Below are 11,704 nucleotides of genomic sequence, written 5' to 3'. Positions count from 1 at the left end.
GAGCTCAATCTGATTGGCTGATTGGATCAGCCAATCGGATTGAACTTCAATCTGATTGGCTGATTCAATCAGCCAATCAGATTTTTCCTACCTTAATTCCGATTGGCTGATAGAATCCTATCAGCCAATCGGAATTGAAGAGACGCCATCTTGGATGACGTCCCTTAAAGGAATATCCATTCGTCGTTAGTCGTCGGGAAGAAGAGGATGGCTCCGCGTCGGCTCGTCTGAAGATGGCTCCGCTCCGGATGGATGAAGATTGAAGACGTCGCCTGGATGAAGATTTCTATCGGATGGAAGACTTCTTCAGCGCCACCTGGATGATGACTTCATCGGATGGAAGACTTCTTCAGCGCCGCCTGGATGATGACTTCTGCCGCTCCGGATCTCCTCTTTGGTTCCATCGGTGGGTCGGCTGGCTGAAGACGACTCAAGGTAGGATGATCTTCAGGGGGGTAGTGTTTTAATGTTGGGGGGGTTGTATTTTTTTTTTTTACAGGCAAAAGAGCAGAATTCTTTGGGGCATTCCCCGCAAAAGGCCCTTTTAAGGGCTGGTAAGGTAAAAGAGCTGGTAACTTTTTAATTTAGAATAGGGTAGGGCATTTTTTTATTTTGGGGGGCTTTGTTATTTTATTAGGGGGCTTAGATTAGGTGTAAGTAGCTTAAAATTGTTGTAATATTTTTTAAATGTTTGTAACTTATTTTTTTTTTGTACTTTAGTTAGTTTATTATTTTTTTTATTTTTTGTACTTTAGTTTATTTAATTTAATTTAATTGTAGTTAGTTGTAACTAATTTATTTAATTAATTTAATGATAGTGTAGTGTTAGTTTTAATTGTAACTTAGGTTAGGATTTATTTTACAGTAATTTTGTATTTCTTTTAGCTAGGTAGTTATTAAATAGTTAATAACTATTTAATAACTATTCTAACTAGCTAAAATAAATACAAAGTTACCTGTAAAATAAATATAAATCCTAAAATAGCTACAATGTAATTATTAATTATATTGTAGCTATCTTAGGGTTTATTTTACAGGTAAGTATTTAGTTTTAAATAGGAATAATTTATTAAAGTTTAGTGTAGTGTTAGGTGTAATTGTAACTTAGGTTAGTTTTTTATTTTACAGGTAAATTTCTCTTTATTTTAGCTAGGTAGCTATTAAATAGTTAATAACTATTTAATAGCTATTGTACCTAGTTAAAATAAATTGAAAGATGCCTGTAAAATAAAAATAAATCCTAAGATAGCTACAATATAATTATTATTTATATTGTAGCTATCTTAGGGTTTATTTTAAAGGTAAGTATTTAGTTTTAAATAGGATTAATTTATTTAATAAGAGAAATATTATTTAGATTTATTTAATTAATATTTAAGTTAGGGGGTGTTAGGGTTAGTGTTAGACTTAGGTTTAGGGGTTAATAATTTTATTACAGTGGCGGCGGTGTAGGGGGGGCAGGATAGGGGTTAATAAACTTATTATAGGTGGCGACAGTGTAGGGGGGGGCAGATTAGGGGTTAATAAGTTTAATATAGGTTGCGGCGGGGTCCGGGAGCGGCGGTTTAGGGGTTAAACTATTTAGCTGCGCCGAGGTCCGGGATCCGCAGGATAGGGGTTAATAACTTTATTATAGAGGGCGGCGGTATAGGGGGGCAGGATAGGGGTTAATAGGTATAATGTAGGTGGCGGTGGGGTCCGGGAGCGGCGGTTTAGGGGTTAATACATATATTATAGTTGCGGCGGGGTCTGGGAGCGGCGGTTTAGGGGTTAATATAATTATTATAGTTGCGGCGGGGGGGAGCGGCGGTTTAGGGGTTAACATATTTAGTATAGTTTGCGGTGGGCTCCGGGAGCGGCGGTTTAGGGGGTAATAACTTTATTTAGTTGCGGCAGTGTAGGGGGGACAGATTAGGGGTGTTTAGACTCGGGGTACATGTTAGGGTGTTAGGTGTAGACAGCTTCCATAGGAATCAATGGGATGTCTGGCAGCAGCGAACATGAACTTTTCGCTATGGTCAGACTCCCATTGATTCCTATGGGATCCGCCGCCTCTAGGGCGGCGGTTTGAAAACCAGGTACGCTGGGCCGGAAAAGTGCCGAGCATACCTGCTAGTTTTTTGATAACTAGCAAAAGTAGTCAGATAGTGCCACACATCTGGAGTGACGTAAGAATCAATCTGTGTCGGACTGAGTCCGGCGGATCGAAGCTTACGTCACAAAATTCTACTTTTGCCGGTATCTAGGGCTTGATAACTAAGGCGAATCAGCCTCGCCACAAATACGCTGCGGAATTCCAGCGTATTTGAGGTTGACGGCTTGATAACTAGGCCCCTTTTTCTTTTCTCTCTCTTTCTTTCTTTTCTCTCTATTCTCTCTTCGTTTCTCTCTTTTCTTTTCTCTCTTTCCTCTCTTTCTCTCTCTTCTTTTGCATTTTGCATTTAAGAACATTGTGTTGATTTTCAGACTCCTAAGCAAGCCCCACACTGTCAGATGTACAGCAAAAATACATAGGGAGAAGGGACAGAGAACTTCTCTCTCTTTTCTCTTCTCTCTCTTCTCTTCTTCTCTATCTCTTCTCTCTCTTCTCTCTCTTCTCTTCTCTCTCTTTTTTGTGTTTATCTGTCTTTTCATATGCAAGGAAGGGGAAGAGGGGGGGAGTTTCTGCTCTTATTGTTTTCCCAGCCCCTTTTACTGGGTGTCCCAGCCAAACCTTATTAACAGTGCTAAACTGGGAGATTCTAAGCCGTTTTTATACTGGGTTTTTAGATCTGTATCTGTGCATATTCTTCTTATTAGTAGTGTTTATTACATGCAGTTATAAAAAAAATGGTATATACTGTTGTTTAAGTGAAAGGTTATTCAGGTTTATTATATTCATTTAAGGAGCACTGTTTGATAAAGGCATATACAGGTAGTCTTCAGTTTACGCCGGGGTTAGGTTCCAGAAGGAATGGTTGTAAATCGAAACCGTTGTAAATTGAAACCCAGTTTATATTGGAAGTTAGGGGGTTAGGTTCCAGGCCCCTATACATAAGTAACACTTGACATAAGTAACACTTAATACATTATTTGTAAAGCTTTGAAATGAAGACATTAAATGCTAAACAGCATTATAAACCTAATTAAATAATCACACAACAGACTGTATCATCAAACTAAGTTTAATGAACAAAAACATTTTTTTTACTTGCATTTTTCTGCAAGCAGTTCTCTGCATTGTTAGCATGTTAGGTAATATTGGGCCTGCACCTAGTATATGCATTTCAATCTGGAGTGATTAATAGGCAGTTAGGCACCCTCACCTCAAGCAGCTGGGCTGGAATATAATAGGGAAGTGGCTGCTAGATCTTGTTGTTCGATAGCAAAGGTCTGTTCTGTGTACACAGATTGATTTAAGTCTGCTAAGATTGCATAACTTTGCTGCAACACAAGCGGTCAGCTCCATCTAATGGCTATTTTAATTAGTGCACTGCTTTTCAATGCATTTCAATAGCAGTCACATGACTGAAAAAAAGGATTGTTATTCTGAAACGGGGCAAATTGAACAGGCATAAACTGAGGGCCACCTGTATAGAGATCTGGCAGAGGTGTGCTTAAATAGTGGTGTGCAAGAGATTTGCAACACCTGGAGGAGCTTTTCTCAAGCGCTTTTAGAGCTTCATCTTCTTTTGAGTGTATAGAAAGTGTAATACAGCGTGTATCATGAAATTAAAATTTTACACATTCCGCAAAGAAAAAATATGAAGTCAAAAAAATAAAATGTTTGCTTACCTGATAAATTTCTTTCTTTCCGGACATGGAGAGTCCACGACGTCATTCCAATTACTAGTGTGATATTCACTCCTGGCCAGCAGGAGGATGCAAAGAGCACCCCAGCAAAGCTGTTAAGTGTCACTTCCCTTACCCATAACCCCCAGTCATTCAGCCAAAAGGGAAATGGAAAAAGAAGATAACACAAAGGTGTAGAGGTGCCTGAGGTTTAGTAAAAAATTACTGTTTAATCTAAAGGGTGGGGCCGTGGACTCTCCATGCCCGGAAAGAAAGAAATTTATCAGGTAAGCATACATTTTATTTTCTTTCCTAAGACATGGAGAGTCCACAACGCCATTCCAATTACTAGTGGGAACCAATACCCAAGCTAGAGGACACGGAATGAACAGAGAGGGAGAACAAGACAGGAAGACCTAAACAGAAGGCACCAAGTATGCAGAGAGGACCATGTTGTCGCCTTGCAAATCTGTTCCACAGAAGCTTCATTTTTGAAAGCCCAAGAAGAGGAGACAGCCCTAGTGGACTGAGCTGTAATTCTCTCAGGAGGCTGCTGTCGAGCAGTCTCATAAGCAAAATGAATACTTCTCAACCATAGGGAAAGAGAAGTTGAAGTAGCCTTCTGACCCATACACTTTCCACAGAAACAAACAAACAGGGCAGAAGACTGGCAAAAATCCTTTGTAGTCTGTGGGTAAAATTTAAGAGCACGCACAACATCCAAGTTATGCAACAGACGTTCCTTAAGAGAAGAAGGAATAGGACAGAGAGAAGGAACAACAATTTCCTGATTATTTCTATCCGAAACCACCTTAGGGAGAAACCCCAATTTAGTATGAAGGACCGCCTTATCCCCATGAAAAATTAGGTAAGCCAAATCGCACTGCAAAGCCGAGAATTCAGAAACTCTTCAAGCAGAAAAAATTGCGATAAGAAACTAAACCTTCCAAGATAATAGCTTATTATCTATGGAATGCATTGGCTCAAACGGAGCCTGCTGCAAAACTCTAAGAACTAGGTTAAGGCTCCAAGGAGGAACAACAGGTTTAAACCTAGGCCAGATTCTGACCAGGGATTGATAAAAAAAGATTGATTGTAAAAGAATAGATAATGCAGACATCTGACCTTTCAGGGAACTGACTGACAACCCTTTCTGCAGACCATCCTTGAGAAAAGACAAAATACTAGGAATCCTGACCCTACTCCAAGAGTAGCCCTTCGATTCACACCAATAAAGTTATTTACGCCATACTTTATGGTAAATTTTATGGGTAACAGGCTTGCGAGCCTGAAGCATGGTATCAATGACAGCTCTGGCTAAGCGTGGGTTTTCGGAGTCAAAGCGTTCAATCTCCATGCAGTCAGCTTCAGAGAATCGAGATTTGATGGAGGAAAGGACCCTGAATTAGAAGGTCTTTCCTCAGAGGTAACCTCTAAGGAGGAAGGGATGACATCTTCACTAGGTCTGCAAACCAGATCCTGCGAGGCCATGCAGGAGTTATTAGAATTACAGATGCTCTCTCCTGTTTGATACGAGCAATGATTCGATGAAGGAGCGCAAACTGAGGAAACAGGTATGCTAGACCAAAATCCCAAGGATCCGCCAGAGCATCTATCAGGACAGCCTGAGGATCTCCTGACCTTGTACTGTACCTTGGAAGCTTGGCATTTTGATGAGACGCCATCAGATACCACTCCGGTACCCCCCACTTGAGGGTTAACCTGGAGAACACCTCCAGATGGAGAGCCCAATCCCGGGATGTAAAGTCTGTCTGCTCAGAAAATCCGCCTCCCAGTTGTCCACTCTTGGAATGGGGATTGCAGATAGAAGACAATTGTGAGCTGCTGCCCACTGAATAATCCGAGCCACCTCCTTCATGTCCAAGGAACGAGAGTGAGTCTCTTGTCAATTTTTCCAGAACTATCCTCTAAGACAGATCTGAATGGTCTCCATTCCATTGTCTGAGCATACATAACTGCAGAGCTCTCAAATGGAATCAAGCAAAGGGAATGATGTCCATGGAAGCGACCATCAGACCAATTACCTCCATGCATTGAGCCATTGATGGCCGAACAGTAGACTGTAACGAGAGGCAAGAAGAGTGAAGTTTGGATTTTCTGACCTCTGTCAGAAAAATCTTCATAGATAGGGAATCTATGATAGTCTCTAAGAAACACACCCTTGTAGCTGGAACAAGGGAACTCTTCTCCAGATTCAGTTTCCATCCATGGGAATGTAGAAAAGACAACAAGATCTCTGTATAAGAGTTTGCTTGTTGAAAAGATGGCGTTTGAAACAATATGTCGTCCAGGTAAGGCCCCACCGCAATTCACTGATTCGGAAGAGCAACGGAAGAGCAACAAACTGAAACTGCTTGTCTAGAAAAGCGAATCTCAGGAACTGGAGATGATCCCTGTGGATGGGAACATAAAGATACATGTCCTTCAGGTCTGTGGTTGTCATGAACTGACTCTCTTGGACCAAAGGAAGAATACAACGAATGGTTTCCATTTTGAAGGACAGTACCCTGAAAAACTTGAGACACTTTAGGTCTAAAATGGGTCACTTTAGGTCTAAAATGGGAACCACAAACAGATTTGAATAGAATCCTAGACCCTGTTCCCTTACTGAAACTGGAACAATCACTCCCAGGGAGGAAAGGTCCTGAACGCAGCTTAAGAATGTCTCTCTTTTTACCTGATCCGCAGAAAACTTTGAGAGAAGAAATCTGCCCCTGGGAGGACAAGATTTGAATTCTATTTTGTAACCCTGAGATACTATGTCCACAGCCTAAGGATCTGGGACATCTCATATACACGCTTAACAAAACGAGGAAAGTCTGCCCCCCACTTGAACCAATCCCAGACCGGGGGCAGATCCTTCTTGCTGACTTAGTCTCAGATGAGGGCTTTTTTGATTGCTTCCTCTTATTTTAAGTCTGATTGGATCATCAATAGGGCTTGGGCTGCTCCTACATGGAGGAGGGAGAGGAAGACTTTTGACCTTTGAAGTTACGAAAGGAATGAAAATTAGAACTCTGATGTCCCTTAGGTCTATTCTTCTTGCCTTACGCAGCAAATATGTTAGAAAACAAAGCAAGGACTGCCTCGCCACTTTCTAATTGCTTAAAAGCCACCTCTACTCTTACTCAAAAGATTGACGTGGACACAGCAAAACCCAAATCCTTGCTTGCAGGGAAAAGTACCCGAAAAAAGAATAAATATCTTCAGACACCAACTTCAAGTCCTACTTTGACAGAGGCAAAGAGAATGACTGGGGGTTATGGGTAAGGGAAGTGACACTTAACAGCTTTGCTGGGGTGCTCTTTGCCTCCTACTGCTAGCCAGGAGTGAATATCCGACTAGTAATTGGAATGACGTTGTGGACTCTCAATGTCTTAGGAAATAAATGGGACCACTAAGAAATCTTATTTATTTATATATATATATATATATATATATATATATATATATATATATATAAAAGTATATAAACTTTCAAAAAAGACAGCACTCACTGGTTTTAAAAAAGTAAAAATTAACTTTTAATCATTTAAAGGGTTAAAAATAGGGGCTTAACATGACGTTTCGATGCCTTACTGGCATCTTTAGCAAATGTCCCAAGTGTAAATAGAGTTGCTCCAGAGAAGGCACATCAGCTATGTGATGTCCCAGTGACATAGCTGATGTGCCTTCTCTGGAGCAACTCTCTTTACACTTGGGACATTTGATAAAGATGCCAGTAAGGCATCGAAACGTCATGTTAAGCCCCTATTTTTAACCCTTTAAATGATTAAAAGTAAATTTTTACTTTTTTAAGACCAGTGAGTGCTGTCTTTTTTGAAAGTTTGGATATTTGCTCTGACATTGCACCCTGGCAGATATCTTGTTGTTGACACGGTGTGCAATTCCCTGTGGGACTATATATATATATATATATATCTTGGGCCCTATTATTTATATATATATGTATGTATGTGTGTATATATATATATATATATATATATATATATATACATATATATATATATATATATATATATATATATATATATATATATATATATATATATATATATATAAAAATAGGGCCCAAGAGATGCAGCCGCGTGTTACAAAACAATTATTAAAGGTGAGTTAACGTTTTCAGGGAGTGACCCCCGTCTTCAGACTCCTGTGGAAAAAATCAAGTTTGGGAAATTATTTATAACTGTATATACATATATATACATATACATATACATACATACGTATACAAACACGCACATATATACATACATATATACACGCATACTGCCACACACACATAGTCCCGCGCACACAGTCTCACACACACTGTCACACATACACACATTGTCCCACACGCACACTCTCACGCGCTCACTGTCTCACGCTCACTACTGCCACACGCACACTGTGTCACGCACACTGTGTCACGCACACTGTGTCACGCACACTGTGTCACGCACACTCTGTCACGCACACTCTGTCACGCACACTCTGTCACGCACACTCTGTCACGCACACACTCACACTGGCACACACATACGCGCTCTGTCTAACGGGTGCTCTGTCTAACGGGTGCTCTGTCTAACGGGTGCTCTGTCTCACGGGCGCTCTGTCTCACGGGCGCTCTGTCTCACGGGCGCTCTGTCTCACGGGCGCTCTGTCTCACGGGCGCTCTGTCTCACGGGCGCTCTGTCTCACGGGCGCTCTGTCTCACGGGCGCTCTGTCTCACGCACACTCTGTCACGCACACTCTGTCACGCACACACTGTCACGCACACTCTGTCACGCACACTCTGTCACGCACACTCTGTCACGCACACACTGTCACGCACACACTGTCACGCACACACTGTCACACACACATTGTCACGCACACACTGTCACACACACATTGTCACGCACACACACTGTCACGCACACATACACACACTGTCACTCACAAACACACACACACACACTGTCTCTCACACACTGTGTCTCTCTCTCTCACACACACACACACTGTCTCTCTCTCTCTCTCTCACACACACACACACTGTCTCTCACACACACACTGTCTCTCACACACACACACACACTGTCTCACACACACACTGTCTAACACACACACACACACTGTCTCTCACACACACACACACACTGTCTCTCTCTCTCTCTCTCTCTCACACACACACACTGTCTCACACACACACACACTGTCTCACACACACACACTGTCTCACACACACACACACTGTCTCACACACACACACTGTCTCTCACACACACACACTGTCTCACACACACACTCACTCACACACACAATGTCTCACACACACAATGTCTCACTCACACACACACTGTCTCACTCACACACACACTGTCTCACTCACACACACACTGTCTCACTCACACACACACTGTCTCTCACACACACACACACTGTCTCACACACACACTGTCTCACACACACACTCACTCACACACACAATGTCTCACACACACAATGTCTCACTCACACACACACTGTCTCACTCACACACACACTGTCTCACTCACACACACACTGTCTCACTCACACACATACACACACACTGTCTCACACACATACACACACACTGTCTCTCACGCACACACACTGTCATACACACACTGTCACACGCATATGGGCATAGCTACCCTCTTTTTAAATGTTACCTGTATCACCCACAGGAGATGACTCTCTCCAGCAGGGGCTGCTCCAGCACTGGCAGCTGACGCTTTATGGCTCAGCCTGGGGACTAGAGGACGTTGCAGAGAGGAGGAGGTGAGGGAGCACAATGTCTCTGCTTTACTTTGTGCCTCTATTGTGTGATCCTATGCCCAGGGGCCCAATCTGTTCCTATGCCCAGGGGCCCAATCTGTTCCTATGCCAATCTGTTCCTATGCCCAGGGGCCCAATCTGTTCCTATGCCCAGGGGCCCAATCTGTTCCTATGCCCAGGGGCCCAATCTGTTCCTATGCCTAGGGGCCCAATCTGTTCCTATGCCTAGGGGCCCAATCTGTTCCTATGCCCAGGGGCCCAATCTGTTCCTATGCCCAGGGGCCCAATCTGTTCCTATGCCCAGGGGCCCAATCTGTTCCTATGCCTAGGGGTCCAATCTGTTCCTATGCACAGGGGCCCAATCTGTTCTTATGCCCAGGGGCCCAATCTGTTCCTATGCCCAGGGGCCCAATCTGTTCCTATGCCCAGGGGCCCAATCTGTTCCTATGCCTAGGGATCCAATCTGTTCCTATGCCTAGTGGCCCAATCTGTTCTTATTCCCAGGGGCCCAATCTGTTCTTATGCCCAGGGGCCCAATCTGTTCTTATGCCCAGGGGCCCAATCTGTTCTTATGCCCAGGGGCCCAATCTGTTCCTCTGCCCAGGGGCCCAATCTGTTCCTCTGCCCAGGGGCCCAATCTGTTCCTCTGCCCAGGGGCCCAATCTGTTCCTCTGCCCAGGGGCCCAATCTGTTCCTCTGCCCAGGGGCCCAATCTGTTTCTATCCCCAGGGGCCCAATCTGTTTCTATCCCCAGGGGCCCAATCTGTTTCTATCCCCAGGGGCCCAATCTGTTTCTATCCCCCAATCTGTTTCTATCCCCAGGGGCCCAATCTGTTTCTATCCCCAGGGGCCCAATCTGTTTCTATCCCCCAGGGGCCCAATCTGTTTCTATCCCCAGGGACCCAATCTGTTTCTATCCCCAGGGACCCAATCTGTTTCTATCCCCAGGGACCCAATTTGTTCCTATCCCCAGGGGCCCAATCTGTTGAAGAATAAAAAAAAAGCGCGTTTCATACTCTGAAGTGAAAAACGGAGTAACCATTTAAAACATTCCCCACATGAAATGTTATGAAATTTAAAATCATATAGCCGTAAGGTTAGAGGCCCTCCCAAACCTATAAGGAAGGCTGTTAACCCTATAGTCTCTTTTCACATACAGAAAGTGCCTTCAAACTGCCCCAAACAATCCTTACTAAAGGATTATAATGTCCCATGAAATTAATGCCTGGGGGCCCTCTCTGTTCCTATCCCTGGGGGCCCTCTCTGTTCCTATCCCCGGGGCCCAATCTGTTCCTATCCTCGGGGGCCCTCTCTGTTCCTATCCTCCAGGGCCCTCTCTGTTCCTGTCCCCAGGGGCCCTCTTTTTTCTTATCCCCGGGGCCCCCTCTCTTCCTGTCCCGGGGGCCCTCTCTGTTCTTATCCCCGGGGGCCCTCTCTGTTCCTATCTCTGGGGGCCCTCTCTGTTCCTATCTCTGGGGGCCCTCTCTGTTCCTATCTCTGGGGGCCCTCTCTGTTCCTATCCCCGGGGGCCCTCTCTGTTCCTATCCCCGGGGGCCCTCTCTGTTCCTATCCCCGGGGGCCCTCTCTGTTCCTATCCCCGGGGGCCCTCTCTGTTCCTATCCCCGGGGGCCCTCTCTGTTCCTATCCCCGTGAGCCCTCTCTGTTCCTATCTTCGGGGGCCCTCTCTGTTCCTATCCTCCTGGGCCCTCTCTGTTCCTTTCCTTGGGGCCCTCTCTGTTCCTTTCCTCGGAGGCCCTCTCTGTTCCTATCCTCGGGGGCCCTCTCTGTTCCTATCCTCGGGGGCCCTCATTGTTCCTATCTCTGGGGGCCCTCTCTGTTCCTGTTCCTCATCTTCAAACTGATATACTCCCAGTCCCCTCTTTGCCTGTTTTTCTTGCTTGGGTTAAAAGCTGTTAACGAATCTAGCCCGGAGCGTAACTTCTTTTTCTTTCATGTAATTGGCAAGAGTCTGTGAGCTAGTGACGTATGGGATATACAATCCTACCAGGAGGGGCAAAGTTTCCCAAACCTCAAAATGCCTATAAATACACCCCCCACCACACCCACAATTCGGTTTTTACAAAGTTTGCCTCCTATGGAGGTGGTGAAGTTAGTTTTTGCTAAGATTTCTACGTTGATATG

General features: G+C 44.2%; 1 protein-coding gene across 4 annotated transcripts in view; it reads left to right on the top strand.

The window, feature by feature from the left end:
- The window catches only part of PCSK7 (proprotein convertase subtilisin/kexin type 7), a 258,498-nt gene that overhangs the window by 222,463 nt on the left and 24,331 nt on the right, over positions 1–11,704 (top strand). For all 4 annotated transcript variants that reach the window (XM_053691395.1, XM_053691398.1, XM_053691397.1 and 1 more), the window contains exon 14: positions 9,472–9,565. In XM_053691395.1, the coding sequence (XP_053547370.1) occupies positions 9,472–9,565 (94 nt within the window). The remainder of the gene's footprint in view (positions 1–9,471; positions 9,566–11,704) is intronic.

The sequence above is a fragment of the Bombina bombina genome, chromosome 8 (genome assembly GCF_027579735.1).
Source record: "Bombina bombina isolate aBomBom1 chromosome 8, aBomBom1.pri, whole genome shotgun sequence".
Taxonomy (NCBI): domain Eukaryota; kingdom Metazoa; phylum Chordata; class Amphibia; order Anura; family Bombinatoridae; genus Bombina; species Bombina bombina.
The sequence above is the reverse complement of the archived record's forward strand: the minus strand, read 5'-3'. Positions and strand labels throughout refer to the sequence as shown.